Genomic DNA, 19,457 nt, shown 5'->3' on the forward strand with positions numbered 1-19,457 from the left:
CAAAAAGTTTTATATTTTATGAACACGTGAAGTTTTTTTTTTTTTAATAAATCCAACTTTTGGTCAAATGTTCACATTTTTAAAGCAATTTGCCTTCACATGCAAGAAATAAAAAATGCTATTTAGGAGTATGTCTTTATAGGTTTTTGATGGAGAAGAATCTGGGTTCTGGAAGATTAACTGTTCAGCCAACACCCCTGCTATGTTTCTATCGGTTTCATTTCTATTGGTTTAATTATCAATATTAACTGTCCTTTTATACCAAAATAACTCTTTTTCTGCCAGGTTTGCCAATGCAGAATTATCCTTTTCAATAAGATCCAGGCGGTGTTAGAAATCTGTGTAAAAATTATATATAAATAAAAATTAATAATAATTTTAAAAAAATAAAAAATACATTGCCACCAGGAAACCAATCTCTGTCTTGTTTTACCATACCCTCATTTTCATGAAATTGAGAGCTTCCTTTTGATCCTGTTGTAGTGTTGCTTTTATTCCTCTACCGTGAGTCTGGGCTTGGACAGTGTCAGTGTATCTGCAGACTAAACCCTGAAATCCTGAGACTAATGAGTAATAGATTGGTGTTTAGTTTGCAATGCATCTTGGAACTTTGCAATCCCCTGGACATGCATAATACACCTGAGATTTCAAGGAGTACACTAGTGTCAACGTTATCATCATTATTATTATTGATTATGCATTATGTTACAATAGGTGTGCTCTAGCAAAAACTACTGACCTCTGTCTTCCCTGTGTGACGCATTTTAGTTAATGTTTTATCTATTATTAAACTCTTATTCATTTAGTTCTTTTTCCCCTCTTCAACAGTAAATGTAATGCCTCCAACACTTATTTCCTCTCATTATTATTTAAAAAAAAAAAAGTAAAATTCTGTGACTCATTATTGCACCATGTTGTCATTAGTGCCATTATTCTTCAACACATAGATACAGATAACAATAACCGAGGTAATTTCTGTTGTTGAGTAACAGCTTCCTCTTCCTTGTACAGATTTAGTTTCTCATCAGATTTGTCCACCCACACACTGAAGATCATCTTTACTTTCCATACAAAGAATCTAAACCATCTCCAACAAAGCAGGCTGTATTAAACACACTGCAAAAGCCTGTTAAAGGGTCACACTAAACTGTTCACATTATCTGGTCCGACCTGTCCATTAAGATTATTTACCAAGATTATTTATGAAAATATTTATTTATTTCTATTTTTAAAAACTTTCCCTCTCCTTGTTTAAATCATATATGTTTATTTGCAAAAGCTCTTTCAAGTAAAATGGGAGATACATTTATGAGCATTTATGCGATTACCTTTATGCACTAATAGAATAAATGTAGTAAAGATTTGACAAGCTTTGCATTATGATACTTCAGTCCTGAACTGCAATGTATCCATGTTCATAAAAAAGAATTAATTAAATTATATTTATTTTAATTAAATTATTTATTTAAAAAACAAACAAACAAACAAAAAAACCCATCTAGAAACGAACCTGTGAGACAACAGTAAACAAACTGGTCAGAGGAATTTAAAAATATTTCTCTGATCATCAAATCTGAGTTGGGTCAGGGGCAATTTAGGACTAATAGCGATGTAACAAGTTGAAATAAGAAGGTGATGTAAAACAGGCGAGGCAATTGTCTAATCATAGTATATAAGGAGCCTCCAAAAAAAGGCCTAGTCCTTCAAGAGCAAGGATGGGTCGAGGCTCGCCAATCTGCCAACAGATGCATCAGCGAATAATCCAACACTTTGAGAACAACATTCCCCAAAGATAAATCAGTAGGATTTTGGGCATTTCACCTTCCACAGTGCACAACATAATTAAAAGATTCAAGGAATCCGGTGAAATCTTGGTGCGTAAATGGCAAGGCCGAAAACCACTTCTGAATGCGTGTGATCTCCGATCCCTCAGCCATCACGGTCTTAAAAACCGTCATGAGTCTGTAATGCATATCCTGACATGGGCTCGGGAATACTTTGGCAAATCTTTGTCAGTCGACATTGTTCGCCGATGCATCCACAGATGCAAGTTAAGGTTTTACTGTGCAAAGCAGAAGATAAACATCAACACGGTACAGAAACGCAACCGACTTCTCTAGACCTGGTCTCATCTGAGATGGACAGTAGCACAGTGGAATCGTGTTTTGTGGTCCAACGAGTCAACATTTCAAATAGATTTTGGACAAAATAGCAGTCGAGGAAAAGGACCATCCAAGCTGTTATGAGGGTCAGGTTCAAAAGCCAGCGTCTGTCATGGTATGGGGGTTTGTCAGTGCCTATGGCACACGTAACATGCACATCTGTGAGGGCACCATTAATGTGGAAAGATATGTACACATTTTGGAACAACATATCCTGCCATCCAGACATCATCTTTTCCATGGACATCCCTGCATTTTCCAGCAGGACACCATCAGACCACATTCTGCCTGGATTACAAGCACATGGTTGCGTGAGCAGAGAGTGCAGGTGCTAGCATGGCCTGCCTGCAGTCAAAATAAGGCAACAAATTGCCCGTACAGAAAAAACACTTTTTTGGAGTGTGTTGCAGTCATCAGATTTGGAGGGGGGGGGGGGGGGGGGGGGGAATGAGTATTTTTAAAAATAAATTACATTCAAAGTAAAACACCAAATAACGTGTTAATAATGTGTTTTCAATATAGTACAGGGCAAACTTAATTTTCAAATGACTCCTTGTTTATTTTTTTGCATTTTCCATACTGTCCCAACTTTTTCAGAATTGGAGTTGTAATTGCTCAAGTAGTTTTTACCTGATAACCTATTTACTCTTGCCTGAGTGCTACTCAAGGGCTACTTTTACCTTTGCTCAAGTGAATTATTACTAGTTACAGTACTTTTACTCAAGTCTGTGTGGTGTGTTTTGTGCTCTTTCCACCACTGCTCACCAAAGACTCAGAGTGAACTGCACAATCTTAAACGAGCTCACACTGAACGAGTCCAAACTACTGATTTCGACTTACATCACTGCTTTTGGGTTCTTCATCATACAAGCTTTAGGCCCAAATGTGGTCACTGGACTTGGTCCATGCAGCGACTGGGTCCGCCTAAAAGAAACAAAGGAGAAAAAGAAAGCAGGGAAAAGGGTTAATGTTATGGCTCTAAAAATCTGCAAAAACCCTAGCTGTGAAACCTTGAAGAAGAAATACATGAACTTTTGGCATTTCACTTTCAGTCATTCTTTTGTACCATATAATAGCCTATACAATTTTGTCAAAGGCTAAAACATTTCAAAAGAGAGCTTCTAGAATAATAACAGTTTCCCCCTTATGTATAATGTCTGGAAGATCACCAAGCAATTACATAACGCCTATTTAGAGACCCATTTATAGGCGTCTAAATATCATGTCATGACAAGTACAATCCTGTAGGACCGACTCATTTTCCTTAATATATGATTACAACAGACAAGGTCATATGCCTTCAGCTTCCTCTGTTTAGGTCACATGAGCTACTACATTCAAAAGCAAAAATAGCAAAATACTAATCCAGTACACATAATGCATTCAGTTTCTTTTAAAATATAATGAGAAACGTATTGCATTTGAGCATGAAGAGAAAAATAGTACGGTCCCCTCCAAAAATATTGGAACAGCAAAGCCAATTCTTTTGTTTTTGCTATATATTGAAGACGTTTGGGTTTGAGATGAAAAGATGAACATAAGACGATAGATCAGAATTTCAGCTTTCGTTTCTAGATATTTACATCTAGAGGTGTTAAACAACTCGGAACATGGCACCTTTGGTGGCAGACTACACAGTTTTTAGGTACGCAAAAGGATGCGAACAGATAACCATACAGTAAATAACATTTAATATTTGGTTGCACGTCCCTTGCTTGCAATGACTGCATAAATCTGGCGACTCATTGGAATCACCAAATTATTTGTTTCTTCTTTGTGATGCTTTTCCAGGCTTTTACTACCACTTCTTTCAGTTGTTTTTTGGGGTTGGGGTGAGGTCTGGGTGTCTGAAGAGTCTCCTCTTCAGCAGGTGAAATGCATGCTCAACTGGGTTAAGGTCTGGTAACTGACTTGGTCAGTCTAAAATGTTCCATCCCCCCATGCCCCCGATAAAGTCCTTTGTTGAGTTGGCAGTGTGTTTTGGATCATTGTCTTGCCGCATGATTAAGTTTCTCGTAATTAAATTGGATGGATTTCTCTGTAAATTGGCAGACAGTGTTTCTGTAGACTTCTGAATACATTCTGCTGCTACCATCAAGAGTTACTTCAATAGTGATTAGTGATCCTGTTCCAGAAACAGCCATGCAAGCCCAAGCCATGACACTATCTCCACCCTGCTTGACGGAAGAGCTTGTATATTTTGGGACATAAGCGGATCCTTTCTTTCTCCATACTTTGACCTTTCCATCACAATGCATTAGGTTAATCTTGGTTTTGTGTCTCATCTCTGTATTTCTTTGCCAATTCCAATCTAGTTAATGATTCTTACTGCTAATGAGTGGTTTCAAAGCTCTCAAAGTCTTCTTCGAATGATGGATTGCTATACCTTCACCCCTACCCTGTGGAGGTTGTTGGTGATGTCACGGACTGCTGTTTTTGGATTTTTCTTCACAGCTCTTGCAATGTTTTTGCCGGTTGTTTTCCTTTGATGTTTGATGTCTGGTTGCTATTACACCATTGGTTTCTTTCTTCGTCAGGACATTCCAAATTGTTGCATTGGCTATGCACAATGTTTTCCCTCTTTTCTCAGCTTCAAAATGGGTTGCTTTTCTCCGATAGACAGCTCTCTGGACTTCATGTTGGTTTATATTTTAAACATGAAATGCAGTCTTCACAGGCAAAACCCAGGGCTCAAACCAAGAGTAGCTGTTCAGAGCTATTAATTAATTTAACATTCAATTTAACAGGGCACACCTGGGCAACAAGAAACACCTGTCAGTCACATGTTCCAGGATTTTTGATCACTTAAGACAAAAAGGTGCCATAGTGTAAGTTGTTTAACACAACTAGATACAAATATCAGGAAATGAAAGCTGAAATTCTGATCTATCGTCCCATATTCATCTTTTAATCTCAAACTCAAATGTACGGCCAAAACAAAAAGTCCTTTCCATTCAAATACTTTCAGAGGGCACTGTAGCTGCTAATAAAAGAATTTAATACAAGTAGAAATGAATGTATGCTAATTTGGGTCGGTTTTTGGTCTATAAAGATGTTCTTTTTTCCTGTTTCAACACAAGAACAACGGGTTCATGCTTGTGACAGATGCAGCAGAACAACAGGACACCTGTGACACATGAAAAGCCTCCATTCAAACACAAGCAGCATCAAAGATGGTGAATTTCAAATGATGAGTAGGGACGACTGGATAGAACTGGACAGGATAAATTCAGAATTAAACTGAATTAATTATAATGACATTTCATAGCTCCATGAAGCAAGCACCGGGAACCGTGTCACAATTCAAACAGAGCAAATCCTGCAGATTTTTGGTTATACTCAGAGGTATTCTAATGCCCCCTGCTGTCACAAAGCAAAGGTTACACTTTTGGAGAAGTTATTCACAAACACACTGACAATTACTTGCATAATATACTGGTTAAATTAAATCTGCTGAACTAAGTTGTTCTGAAAGAAAGCAGGATCATTCGTCGCAATAGTTTTATTCATAACTAGTCTGCATTACTAGTGTGCATTCGGAGATGTTGTTCTGCTCGACACAGTCGTAAAGAGTTATTATTTACTATCGACTTCCTGTGTGAACTGAAAACCAGTCTGACCATTCTTCTATGACCTTTCATCAACAAGGTGTGTCTGCCTGCACAACTGCCAATCCCTGGATTTATTTATTTATTTATTTATTTATTTAATACAAGTGTTTCACACCATTCTGTGTGAACTCTAGAGACTGCTGAGCTTAAAAATCTCAATCCGGCACCAACAAGCACCATGCCACAGTCCAAATTTTCTCCACCATTCTGATGGTTGATATGAACGTTAACTGAAGCTCTTGATTTGTATCTGCATGAATTTATGACCGACACTGATACCAAATGGTCGGTTGACCTGGACAATTGCATCTACAGGTGTTCTTAATAAAGTGGTCAGCAAGTATATATAAAAAGATAAATACACAACGCACTGAGACCAGACTAAAATCATTTAGTTTCCTTATCTCTCTTTAGTTCTAAAAATATGCCGACTGATTCGAAAAAAAAAAAAAAAACTGGAACAGTGGCTAACTGGGTCATGGAAATGATGGCAGTACACTCAAGGCATTTTCTTTGCTTCTGGAAAACAGAACTGGTGGTGCGACTCAATTCATTACTTAAGCAAACGTTTCTAGCAAACAAATGAATTGCTTCAATTGCGAGCACCTACCCATACCCCTACCCAGGGCAGCGTTGGCCCAACGGTTAAGGCTCTGGGTTACTGATCAGAAGGTCAGGGGTTCAAGCCCCAGCACCGCCCTTGAGCACAGCCCTTAACCCGCTCTGCTCCAGGGGCACCGTATCATGGCTGACACTTTCCTCTGACCCCACCTTCCTAAAAAGCTGAGATATGTGAAGAAAATAATTTCACTGTACTCTAAGGTATACGTGACAAATAAAGGCTCCTTATTTGTTTATAAGGAGAACACTTATCTATGCTATTAAACACTCTGTTGAAAGAACATTAAGAACATTAAGAGAACTGTTTGCTCTCTGAGGTGTGGGTAGAATATGACTATGACCAATACTTCAGGCAGGGTCCATTTGCAAGGCTTTTGTCCAACGTACTTTAAATAGCACTTGTATATCAAAATTTCTTTAACCCGTCTAAAAAAACCTTCATGAAAGCACGTTTCCCCCCCATAATTATGAGATCCATGATTTAGAAATGAAAGAGTTAAGGTTTAAAGGAAAAGAAACGTTAAAAAATATATTTATTTTTCCCCTTTTGGAATGGCAAGAGATACAGTAAAAAAAAATAATAAAAAAAATAAACAACAACAACAACAACAACGTTTGTGTGGTGGTGTTTGCTCAGGGACTCGACGTCATCCGTGTCAGTAATAGTGGAAAGAAATAAAGATTTAATTACACGTACTTGACATTTACAGTGTACCAGGAACAGTATGCAGACTCTGAATGCATTATACATGCTTTACGTGATGAAGTTTAGTGAAACAGTTTGTGTTAACCGTGTTGCAAGGTGTGCTGTTAGGAAAGACAAAACGCACAAGATGCTGCAACAAGAAAATGTTCAGAAGTGGTTTCAGTAGAAACAAAAAGAGGATCCACAGCGGGTCTGTGGGGACTGAACAAACTGACAAAGAAAGTACATACTATTTATCAGCTAGCAATTATCAATCAGAAGCTTATTTCAATGTCAGTAAGTTAAAACAGCTTACAGGGGTTTTTAAGTGATATTTGTTCCTTTTCTCTCTGCAATATATAATAAAAATATCAATTACTTCAGACATTATACATTAAAACACCAAATACATTAGACATATAGAAAAAAAAAAAAAGATCCATTCCCAGTATCCTGTTTTTTTTTTTTTTTTTTTTTTTATAAACTTAAAAGAAATTCCATCCATCTTCTATACCACTTATCCTACACGGAGTTGCAGGAAGACTGGAACCTATCCCAATAAATTTGGGGCACGAGACAGAGGACAAGCTGGATTTTTGGGGTGTTTAGGGGTTGCAGCCTATCGCAAGGCACAATTGGGCACACATGCATACACTACAAACAATTTGGAAATGCCAGTCAGCCTACAACATGCGTCTCTGGACTAGGGGAGGAGACCGGAATACCTGGAGGCACGGGGAGATCAAGCAAACTCAACACACACAGGGCAAAGGCGGGAATTGAAACCCCAAGCCTGGAGGTGCGAGGCAAACGTGCTAACCCCCAAGCCACCGCACTCCCCTTATCCAATTCATTGTTTGCTCTTTAAATTGGTTACTAGTCTAACACAGAATAATCAATGGATTAGACGCAGAGGAGGAAGTCAACAACATGTAACATCTTGGTATTCCAAGTTGCGTGGCACAGCTTTTCTTTACATTATATTATTGAAAAAACTAACAAAATGCCTAATGATATTTGATACACCCATTCTTGTTTACAAGCCACATTTCTGAATAAATAATCAAAAAATAAAATAACATTTTAATAGATTATTTATGTTTTTTGCCCTACATAAAAGGCTAAGAAATTACATGAAGTTTCATTATCAAGATGCATGTGTATGACTTTGGTTAAAAATGGTCCATGTGGGCCTGCTCTTACCTGAACTCTGCACAACTGGGCACAGCTGAGGTGGACATGCTCCTGGCTTTTGGTTTATTACGGAAAGCTTTCCCAGTAACGGGAGGCTCCTTTCCGCCGCAGGATGTGCAGCCCGTCTCCGGCTTCAGCATCCAGCTCGCCTCCCCGGAACTCTCCATCTGAGATGATGACCTGGAGGATGCCAGAACAGAGGGAGAACTGATTTACGCCTGAAAGCAGTGCCAAACTCTTAATGCGAATGGAGGCTTGGCTTCTTCTTGATTGTATTGTTTCATGAGGAGTGTCTTTGCAAACTAGTTCAGGAAGATTTGAAGGCTGATGCAACTGAAAAGGAAGTGTATCTCAATCATGATTACCCAAATAACACCCTGTACTAAGCATGCCGGTACATTGGAAAGCTATGTAAAACATCAAGATGATGAGACACAAAACACTGTTAATTGCCCATTATACACAAGTGTGTTAAATCCACTGCACTAATATTTTTGTTAGGATTATGTAGTAAACTTATTTCCAAATAAGGAGGACTTTGTGTAGAGAATGGATTTGCTTGAGCCTAAAAGGCTCTGAATTTTGACTGCCAGTTGAGAGGACCAAGAAATAGCATAGCACCACTGGAAATGGTGTGTTCATTATAGATGATACAAATAGCTGCTTGTGGATACAGATAGAAGTTAGATAAAAGGGCCAGTACTCGAATACTGAAATCACTTTCGGGTATTTGAAGTCGGTGAGAAACAACAATGGATGTCTGGCCAAATTTTCATGTGGAAAGCAGTCTGCAGGTTAGAATGGAATTAAGTAAGTCTCGGGAGTGGGCGATTTTTACTCTCATGCACTCGGAGGGCAGGCTTGAAGCTTTCAGGATGAGAGATCATATCCAATAAAACTTCATTAACAGACACAAAATCAGGTACCTTGGGTTTGAAGAAACACCCGGAAGCATCGCATTTTACACTGGGCTCGGCTCTTGTGTGGAGAATTAATTCGTTTTTGTTCACTGGTTTAGTAAGTATAACCTGCACGGACCATTAGATTATTACAACACCACACTAAAGATGCATTTTCCCCCTTCTAGTACTTAACCAAAGATATATTCATTAAAAGGAATCATATGATGAATTTTCCTTTTGTTTGGTTTGTAAATGGTACTTTGGGTGTGTAAATGGTCTGTACTTATACAGTGCTTTTTTCCAAAGCGCTTTACACTGTGTCTCATTCACCCATTCACACACACACTCACTCACACTCACACACCAATGGTAGCATAGCTGCCATGCAAGGCGCTAGCTTGCCATCGGGAGCAACTTGGACCACGGACACTTCGGTATGTGGAGTCATGTGGGCCCGGAATCGAACCACCAACCCCACGATTAGTGGACAACCCGCTCTACCACCTGAGCCACAGCCGCCTGGGTGTGTAATGCATGTTTGTGCATGTGTAAGATCTGCAAAGTCACAAAGCTCATAGTCTCCCAAAAAGGTATTTATTTTATTTAATAGAGAACACTGCTCCAGACCTTCCCAAAACGTCGTTCGAAGTCCACATTTACTTCTGTAACATGTCTACGTCACAGCGTGCGCTATTAGCATAATCCCGCCCAAAGGCAGGCGTGAAGAAAGAAGGTGAGGCTTCAGTGAATTCAGGTGCCATCTCACAGAGATGCTGTGCATTTCCGTGCGAAAGCAAAACCCCTTCGTTTAGCCTGCCGAAAACGGACGAAATCAGCAATCAGTAGTTACTGTTTATTTATAACGCTGTTCCTGAGCAGCACAACCCATAAGTTTGCTTCTGCATAGCACATTTTACAGAGGACAGCTTCCTGAACCTGGGAGAACACAGGCTACACACAAAGGCTACTCCTGAAAAGTGGGGCAATTCCCACTTTGCTCAGACAATCTTGTGCTTCTGATTCAGAGCTTGTAAGTATGCTTGATTATTTTATGAAGTATCTGCTACTCACTGTTCAAATGCAGAGTTTTGTTTTGTGTTGTGGCTCAGATTTAGACCTCTGCTAACGTGCTAGTTAAAGTGTGCCAAGTTACCTCAGTGTTGTAAGTGTTTGTTTGTACATCAGTGGTCTGACAGAGACTTTGACTGTAGCTGCTGTTGTGATTGTATCTTGAAATGGTTTATATCATTCGAATCATAAGAATCTTAGCTTTCCTAAGATACATCACATGAGTACCCATGTACACACACAAGCTGTGTACATAGAAAGGTTTTGCGGACTGCCGGCGGGGCGTCAGAATTTACATCGTGTCTGAAAGGTGAGAGTTACAAAATAAAATACATAAATTTAAAAAACCAAAAAACAAAACAAAACAAACTTACCACTGTGAAACATTCTGCTCAAGTCGTGTTTGCAAATTTGGTTCCACTCGATCGTCCGCATGTTCTGAATATGACTCTGGCTCGAACTGATAAGGTAAAACCGACTACATGTTGCTTAGGAGCTTAGAATTGTTTTAGAAGCCATGGAGGCTAACCCAAGGGGCATTACATTTCTGACACATGCTTGAGGTTTTTGGCCAATCACAACACAACGGGTCAGCTGGCCAATCAGAGCACTCTGGGCTTTTCGGAAAGAGGGGCTTTGGAGAAATCGGAGTGTTTCAGGCAGCCTGGGAATAGAGGGACTGCAATAATGTACAGCATGCAACAAATAATGCGTTTTTTTGAACATTAAAGCATGTTAACCTATTCTATTACACCCAATAAACAAAATAATGAACGTTTAAAAATCATGATGACTTCTTTAATTCCACAGATCTAAATATTACCTCAGGCAGAAGGCATGTTCCTAGAACAGACCGATGATAATAATGAATTCTAGAAAGGTGGAGAAGCCCTTTTTTAGAATTAAGGAAAAGGGTGGGACTGAAAGAGGAGGGTTTGGATAAAGAATAAAACCATGTTCACACAGCGAGGGTGACCAAGTCACCAAATTGGGGGCACACAGGAACGGCTACTGTTGTTGCTTAATAGCACCTGTTCATCTATATACACACTGAGCACTTGGCAACTGAGGCTGTCTGTGGCTATCACGTGATAGATGTGATTGAATGCAGCAGGGTGGCAGGGTTCAGGAGGATGGTAAGTGGACAATGAGGTTGTGATGACCATAAAACCATAGGATGAGGGAAGTGACAGGCAACCACTCAAATTAACAACAGCTCCAAGACAAGTCCCACCAGAGCCTGATGGTATACTAAAAAGCCACCCAATTCAACAGTACTAGCAAAGTCCAGAACTATAGACCGAGTCAGCTGAGCCAAGAAGACAGAATCAAGGCGACATCTGTGGAGGATATGAAGCTGGGGATATGAGGCTGGGGAGGCCAGAGAAGGTTCACGGAATGGCTCAGAGCTGGTAAAGGCTGAAACCGAGGCAGCTGTGATGGATGTTGAATTCAAATGAGGCTAAACTGGCTGAAGTACATGGGCACTCAGCCAGTGACAGAAGAAGGATGTTGGCAGCTAGACAAATGCTTGAAGTTCTCCTCTCAGCAAAGAAACAGAAGTTCAACTGCAGAATCTGACTTCTCTTATCAGAACAGAAGTGGGAAGCCATCGGTTGGCAATAACAATTGACAAACACCAATAAAGCATGTTGAACTGAATTACATAGCAAAGCTGCATAGGTTATACATGATAACTTCTCTTTCCTGTTTACTGAGAGGTTGCTGTCGTTATAGTACGGCTTTTAAAGTACATGTGAAGTGCCTTGAAATGTGCAACGTTATTCAATGTGTTGACATAATTTTCACAGAAACAGGGCAGTGGCTTCTCACACTTCTTAAATAGCCAATAGCATTTAACTTACCTCACAGCCCGGTCTAAGTCGTACTTGACAGTAACAACAACCACAACAACAATGCGTTGGATTCACTTCTAACCTATTTACAGGTGGAAAACCGAACAAAACCTCCAAGTCCGAACAGCCAAAGACACATTTATGACCCGTGCTTGCTGATTTCTCTCGCTCAACAATGGCAACTTCGCCAAGGTGATTTTTATAATGTTGAGGGCGGGACACGTCAGATTCTAGAGAGCAATTGATTGGACAGAAACTCTGATGAGTAGCTGAAGTGCAGAATGAGGTCATCAAAATCGCTGATCCGTATTGGTGGTAGAGAGAGACTAAATTTTTATTGTGCGTGTTCTAAATGAGAATTTCATCATTGTTTTGGAGCACAGTCGCTTATAGATAACCTTAAGGCGAACATATGCATACTAAAAACTACAAAAAAAAAAATTATTTCATGGGGACACAATCCTGGGTCTTTAATTTGTGTGAGCTGAAATATTTGCATTTCAATATTTAAAAAACACTTTTTTTTCCCCCTAAAAGTGTAACACATATGGGAAATATGACATACATTCATGTGAAAAAATAAGTACACCCCATGGAAATTGTTGGCTTTTTGACATATTGAGATAAGCAAACATTTGATCCATCTTGAAACAGTGTCTATTAATAAAGGTGATGTACTCAAACAAAACCAAAGAAAATGAACTTTTTAAATAATTTATTCAACAGAAATATCAATTGACATGATAGTGTTCTGTGGAAAAAGTAAGTACACCCTTGGCCTCGGAAGCTAGTATTGTCTCCTTTAGCAGAAATAACTTTGTGCAGGCGTTTATATATATTATTTATTTAACACTGAGGTGCTATTCATGCTCACCATGGCAAAGAGTGGTTTATTGGAGTGGTTACTGTAGACTTCCTCTATACCTGTATGCTCAAACTAGTCTGACCGTTCTCCTCTGGCCTCTGAATCAACAAGGAGTGTCCAATTGCTAAACTGCCACTCACCCTGTTTTTTTCTCCCTCGCCAGAGTTATCATTCTGTGTAAACCCCCCCAAATTCTGATGTTTGATGTGAAGCTCTTGACCCAATACTTGATGGCTCGACCTGTATCCACATTGCTCTGCAGCCACATGATTGGTTGATTATATGACTGCATGAATGAAAAGGTGTACAGGTGGACAGTGTCCCCAGTCCAGGATTATTACCATTCCAGACCTTTTCAAGACCTTTTAATTTTTGTTTAATTTTCCAGCCTTTTCTTGCCATTTTTAGGGGGATTAACTGTATATTGTTAGGATCATTCATGCATTCATTCATGCAGGAAATTGGGGAATGTCTAAATACAATATAATAAAAACTTTGTCTTGAGCCTAACTTAATATACCGTGGACATAAGTCTACACACCCCTGTTAAAATGGCAGGTTTTTGTGATGTAAAAAATAATAATTAAAAAAGAAAAATGTCAAATCTTTTTCCAACATTATTATGATATAGAAACCAACAAAACCCAAGTAAAAAATAAATTTAAACATTTTAGGGGAAAAACTTACAATTACCTGGTTACATGTTTGCACACTCCTTAACTAATACTTTATTAAAGCAACATTTGTTTGTAATACAGTCTTTTGGGTAAGAGTCCACCAACTTAGCACATCTTGACTTGGCAGTTTTATTCTGCTCTTCCTTGCAAAACTGTTCCAGCTCCATCAAATTGCAAGGAGCTCTCCTGTGCACAGACCTCTTCAAGTCATTACACAAGTTTTTTTGATTGGGCCATTCCAATATGTCTACTTAAATTTGGATTTGTGGTTTGGGTTTTTGTCATGCTTCTTCTTCAGTTGTCTTAAAGGAGCCCTGCAGGTTTTGTGCCAAAATAGATATTTGGAGCCATCCATGATTTCCTCCATCTTGGCTAGTCTGGGGTAATTTAGGTGGGCTTGGATGTTTCCTTTTTTTTCCTTCATGAGAAAGGGCTTCCATCTTGCCACCCTACTCCATAGCCAGACATATGAAGATTATTTATATACTTGTTGTCACATACAATGAGTGACCAGTACTTGCCAGATATTCCTGAAGCTCCTTTAAATGTTGCTTTAGGTCTCTTAGCAGCCTCCCTGATAATGATCTCTTCTTGTCACCTTTTTTCACTTTTGGAGGGACATCCTGCTTTTGGTAATGTCATAATGGTACCCTATTTCCTCCAGTGGTTGATGATGGCCTTCGTGGTGTTCCACGGTATATCCTATGTACCCCTCTCCTGATCGACACCTTGTTGGCAATGACATCCCTTACATCCTTTGTAAGCTCTTTGCAGACTTCAGCAGTTGGATGAAAACCAGAGGTCAAGAAAGTCCGACAGAAACAGCTGATCTTTATTCGTGGTTAATGGGAATCACTTCATTGATGACAGCTGTATGATAATTACAGCTGAACGTTACCAGGTATTTTAACATGGGTGTGCACACTTTTTACAGCTGCTGTAAACATGACAGACAAACAAACATTTCTAGAACAGTGCCCATACTTTTCCAGGTTGGCTCCAGGGTCCAAGGTTCAATCCTGAGCTCGAGCTTACCATCTGTCTGGAGTTTTGCGCATGTTCTCTACGTGTCCATGTGGGTTTCCTCCAATCTCCCAAAACCATGATGACAGGTGGATTAGCTACACTATACATGTCATACCATACGGACTGTATTCCCACCAGTGTTCCCATAGATCCACTGCGGACCAGCATAGTCAGTTACTCGGGATGAGGGAATGAATCAACAGGTCTTGGAAAGGAGTACATTGAAATGGTATACTACAAGTATTAGGCCAGGTCTATTATACAGTGTAGACTCTCAGTATATTCTGTGGAACTTTAATTCAATATTTAAACATTGGTGGCACACAAGACACTCATAATATTCGGTAAAAGTAAAGCAACACTCTCGAACAGGACCAGAGCAAGAGATCAGGGCGAGCTTAAGTTAATGTTCACATCAAACATCAGAAAAGAGATAACAACAACAACAACAACAACAACAACAACAACAAACATCACAGGTACACTGCTGGCTAACACCAGCTACCTGGCGGACCACACAGATAGTTAAATTAGTTACATAAACACAGTTTTTTTTTTGGACAGTAAAACGCATTATCCAGATTATAATCAAGAACATGTTTGAATGGCGGAGTTGCTCGTGAGCAAGAGAGTTAGCATTAGTTAGTTAACTAGCTTTCCTGAGCCAGCTGGGTTAAGTATTAGCTAACAGGCTACTTACATTGGCCTGATCCTGCGCGGTTACACGCTAATCCCAGCAACCTGCAGGGAAGCGGGGATTCAGGGAACTAGCTGGCCGCTGCGCTGTGCAGATCACAGCCCCGCCATGAATAAGTGATCAGTTGTCTTTCCGCATACACGGCGCTATTCTCTCACCACGACATGTCGCCGGTTTGCTAGCCCAATAGCACGCGGGCCGGTTTAGCGGCAGTTTCCAAGCTGTCATCTGCTATTCTAGAAATCTACTTGACTAGCCAGTCCGGTTGCTATGCGTTTATTACAGCGACGTCAACGCCTGCGCTGATTGGTCGAATTGGACGGGTCATTCCTGTGTCCGCACTGATTGGTCAACATGTGGCTATGCAGGTTCTAGGCTCCTCCCTCTGCTTCTGCTGCTGGTGGTGCACCGACTGTGGTTTTAGATTCAAAACAAGAGCACAGGTCTGTAGTTTGCTGCTCATGTGTTGCAATGTAGGGTTTCCTGCAAAGAATGTTACAATGCCAGCCCCCCCCAAATGTTTAAATGGGTGCAAAAATTAAGAAATGTGAATGGGTATTTCCTAGCTATAAATAATGAGTCTTTATTGGTCACATATACAGTAGAGCACAGTGAAATTGTTTTCTTCACATACCCCAGCCTGTCAGGAAGCTGGGGTCAGAGCGCAGGGTCAGCCATGATACGGCACCCCTGGAGCAGAGAGGGCCAAAGGCCTTCCTCAAGGGCCCCACAGTGGCAGCTTGGCGGTGCTGGGGCTTGAACCCCCGACCTTCCAATCAGTAACCCAGAGCCTTCAGTAACCCAGATCAGTAACCCAGAGCCTTAACCGCCAATCCACCACTGCCCAAATATATTTGATCACCAATAAATTAATTTAAGTCAAGACTTTACAAGTACAATTTTTGCAATAAAAAATTATGAACTCATCAGAAAAAATGTTCATTTCACTGCTTTTGTCTACTCGTTACCTTTTGGCACAGTCATGTCAAATTTCCCGGAAAACTTGTTTATCGTACACCGCCATTTTTTTTATAAACCTTATAGACCACACTAACTGGAGTAGAAACACAAACCAAAGTGTACTTTTTAAAACTTTTTCCTCAACATTGGGTTTTGCTATATTCAGAACCAAAAAAAATCTGTTTCTAGATGACCTGCATTCAAGAAACAGTACATGTTCATTCACGTCTCTAATTAAAAGGATATTGCAGAGAAATTTCCCAAGAATGCTACTTATTCTTGCATTATGCTACACTTTAGCATGATTTTTATGATTGTTTTATTAAAACCATTTCCAACAAATTATTCTCTTCTCTTTCACCTCACAGTGAAATAAATATTTTAATAGTAACATCAAAAGAATATATATTAGGTTATATACAGGTGTTCCTAATAAAGTGGCTGGCAAGTGTATATGGAGTTCTCAACAACTACCACTGTTGCTGAGGTGACATGGTGTTATTTTGAAGTTTTGGCTGCAAATTAATATCTTGAGGCCACAATTTATATTTCTTGAGATCTATTTTGTGGCCACAAAGTACTTAACTATTGGCAACTACTGTATTTTTAAATGTAATATTACACTTTATTTCAATCTTGGAATAATGCATAAAGACATACTGGAGTACTGGCATCGTGACATGGATACCATTAGCCCACATCATTAAGTGGATTCTCAAACCAAATAGACTTTTTTTTGGTCACTTTCTTCCAAATAATTAACTGGAGGTCATGTGTAGAGTACCACAACATAATAAGTGGCGTGCTCAAGTTACACTTTTCATGCCCACAGCTTTGGTATCTTATGATAATATAATAACTAATGGAAAAAAGAGCCATTAGATACTTCGTCTCTGGCTCCAAAATATGAACTTGTGGTGTGAATAAATTAATTTGTGGTCATGCCTTGGAAACCTTATCAGGAAAGAGTGTTTGCACCGTAAGGTGCATCTGGTCCTTTAAAAAATTGCTCATATTTGTTGGCTGTTATACAACCATGCAAAGCAAAGTAATCATTGGACCAAGTGATTTCCACAAGATGGATTATGCAGTCCTTACCAGCAGACATTGTGGGTTAAAGGTATGTGTTGGCTTCCTCCAAACATAAATAGCACAGGTTAGCAGTCTGTACCTCATGTGTTGCAATGTAGAAATCATCACGGGTTCCAATGTTGCTTACAGTTTGGAATACATAGAATTTTCCCCAAATGTCTAAGTGTGTGAAAGAAGTGAGGTGGAAATGTGAAAGTGTATAGTACATCCTAATTATATCATCAAAAAAATTTATTTAAGGGTAACATTTTAGATTAACAAATTAATAAGTGATAGAGCACAGATGAATGTGGTAGTTCACTATTAGCTAATCAATATCTACTATTTCTTTCATGCCTCCCAGAGAACCTGGGACATAATCAATATTACCTATTGATTATGTAAACAGTCTTGTCTACTCATTAACAGTAGTAGGAGAAATCGTCATGAGGATGTCAGATTAGCAACGTGAGAGGAAAAGGACAGTTGATTGTCCACGGTTACCCCAAGGTTGTGTGCAGTAACCGAATTTCTAGTAGTTTCTAGAAATTCGGTTACTGCACACAACCTTGGGGTAACCGTGGACAATCAACTGTCCTTTTCCTCTCACGTTGCTAATCTGACATCCTCATGACGATTTCTCCTACTACTGTTAATGAGTAGACAAGACTGTTTACATAATCAATAGGTAATAGCAGACCTATGATTTGGATAAGCTGTTAATAATTAGTACATTTCATTATTTATCCTAGAGAACTATTTACTAACTATGGATCATTTTAAAGAAATGACTTTTTAAACACACATTTTGGGACTTTACTCCTGTGGCCAATTTTCCATCATGCCTTTGAACTTTACCCTTATTTGTAATCATTCTTTCCACATTATTATAAATACTTAAATAGAGAGAAGACAGCTTAGGTCCACACTTCTCACTGAAAACTACTGGAACATTTCAAGTCATTAGCCATACCCCAAATGCCAGACAAATTGTAACCTATACAGTGATTTATTTATTTAGCGTACCTCACAGAAATATATGTTTCTATGTAAATCTTCTACCTCATGGTTAGAAGATTCTATACGTTAGGATTAGGTTTTCATTAATAACTATTATTTAAGAATCATGGTAGCCCACTACTAATGACTTAAGTGTTACTACATTCTTCAGAAGAAATTAGTAATTATTTGGAACGGTATTCTAAAGTGAAGATCACGACAACGCCCTAGTAATAACTCAAGTGTTACCAAATCCTTCAGAAGGAATTACTAACTAAAACCTTACAAAAACTTCCAAAGTTTCAATGACTTCAGTGTTTGGTTGCACATGATATTTATTCATCATAACTTAGGGGGAAAAACGTATAATCTTTAATTTTTTTGTTTCCGTTCAGTCAATGGTTTACATATTTGCATATTAATGGATATGAATCAGACTCAGTTTATGTTTCATTTAAATACATTATTAATTCCAATGCATCAGTTGGAGAGCACACATTCTACTTTATGTTGTACTGTACACACTTTTGTTAATACTGTTTTCTTTGAGTTAAGTTACTGCTGTGTGGGATGACCTGAGGAATGGAGTTGCCTTTTGTAAGGTTTTGGTTTGTAATTCCTTCTGAAGGGTTTGGTAACACTTGAGTCATTACTAGGGAGTTATCATGATCTTCACTTTAGAATATGGTTCCAAATAATTAGTCATTCCTTCTGAAGGATGTAGTAACACTTGAGTAATTAGTAATGGGCTACCATGATTTTATTAATGAAAACCTAATCCTAAAGTATAGAATCTTCTAGTCATGAGGTAGAAGATTTTCATAGAACCATATATTTCTGTGAGGTACATTAAATAAATAAATCACTGTGTAGGTTACAATTTGTCTGGCATTTGGGGTATGGCTGATGACTTGAAATGATCCAGTAGTTTCCATGACTCGCTAGTGATTCAGTGAGAAGAAAACAGTACTAACAAGAGTGTGTACAGTACAACATAAAGTAGAATGTGTGCTGTCCAACTGATGCACTGTAATTAATAACGTATTTAAATGAAACATAAACT

The 19,457-nt window shown here is 39.0% G+C and overlaps 1 protein-coding gene across 3 annotated transcripts in view; it reads right to left on the reverse strand.

Moving 5' to 3' along the window:
- Positions 1–15,632, reverse strand: part of nadka (NAD kinase a) — a 32,103-nt gene extending 16,471 nt beyond the window's left edge. The window contains exons 1-4 of one of the 3 annotated variants that reach the window (XM_053624642.1): positions 12,109–12,409; positions 10,618–10,703; positions 8,283–8,453; positions 3,003–3,086 (exon numbers count right to left, since the gene is read on the reverse strand). In XM_053624642.1, coding sequence (XP_053480617.1) covers positions 3,003–3,086; positions 8,283–8,453; positions 10,618–10,703; positions 12,109–12,390 — 623 coding nt within the window. In that variant the 5' untranslated portion in view covers positions 12,391–12,409. Of the gene's footprint in view, positions 1–3,002; positions 3,087–8,282; positions 8,454–10,617; positions 10,704–12,108; positions 12,410–15,367 lie in introns of those variants that run through there. The other 2 variants (XM_053624643.1, XM_053624644.1) reach the window with 2 other exon arrangements.
- Between the last annotated feature and the right edge of the window lie 3,825 nt (positions 15,633–19,457).

This window comes from Ictalurus furcatus, chromosome 5 (genome assembly GCF_023375685.1).
Source record: "Ictalurus furcatus strain D&B chromosome 5, Billie_1.0, whole genome shotgun sequence".
Taxonomy (NCBI): Eukaryota; Metazoa; Chordata; class Actinopteri; order Siluriformes; family Ictaluridae; genus Ictalurus; species Ictalurus furcatus.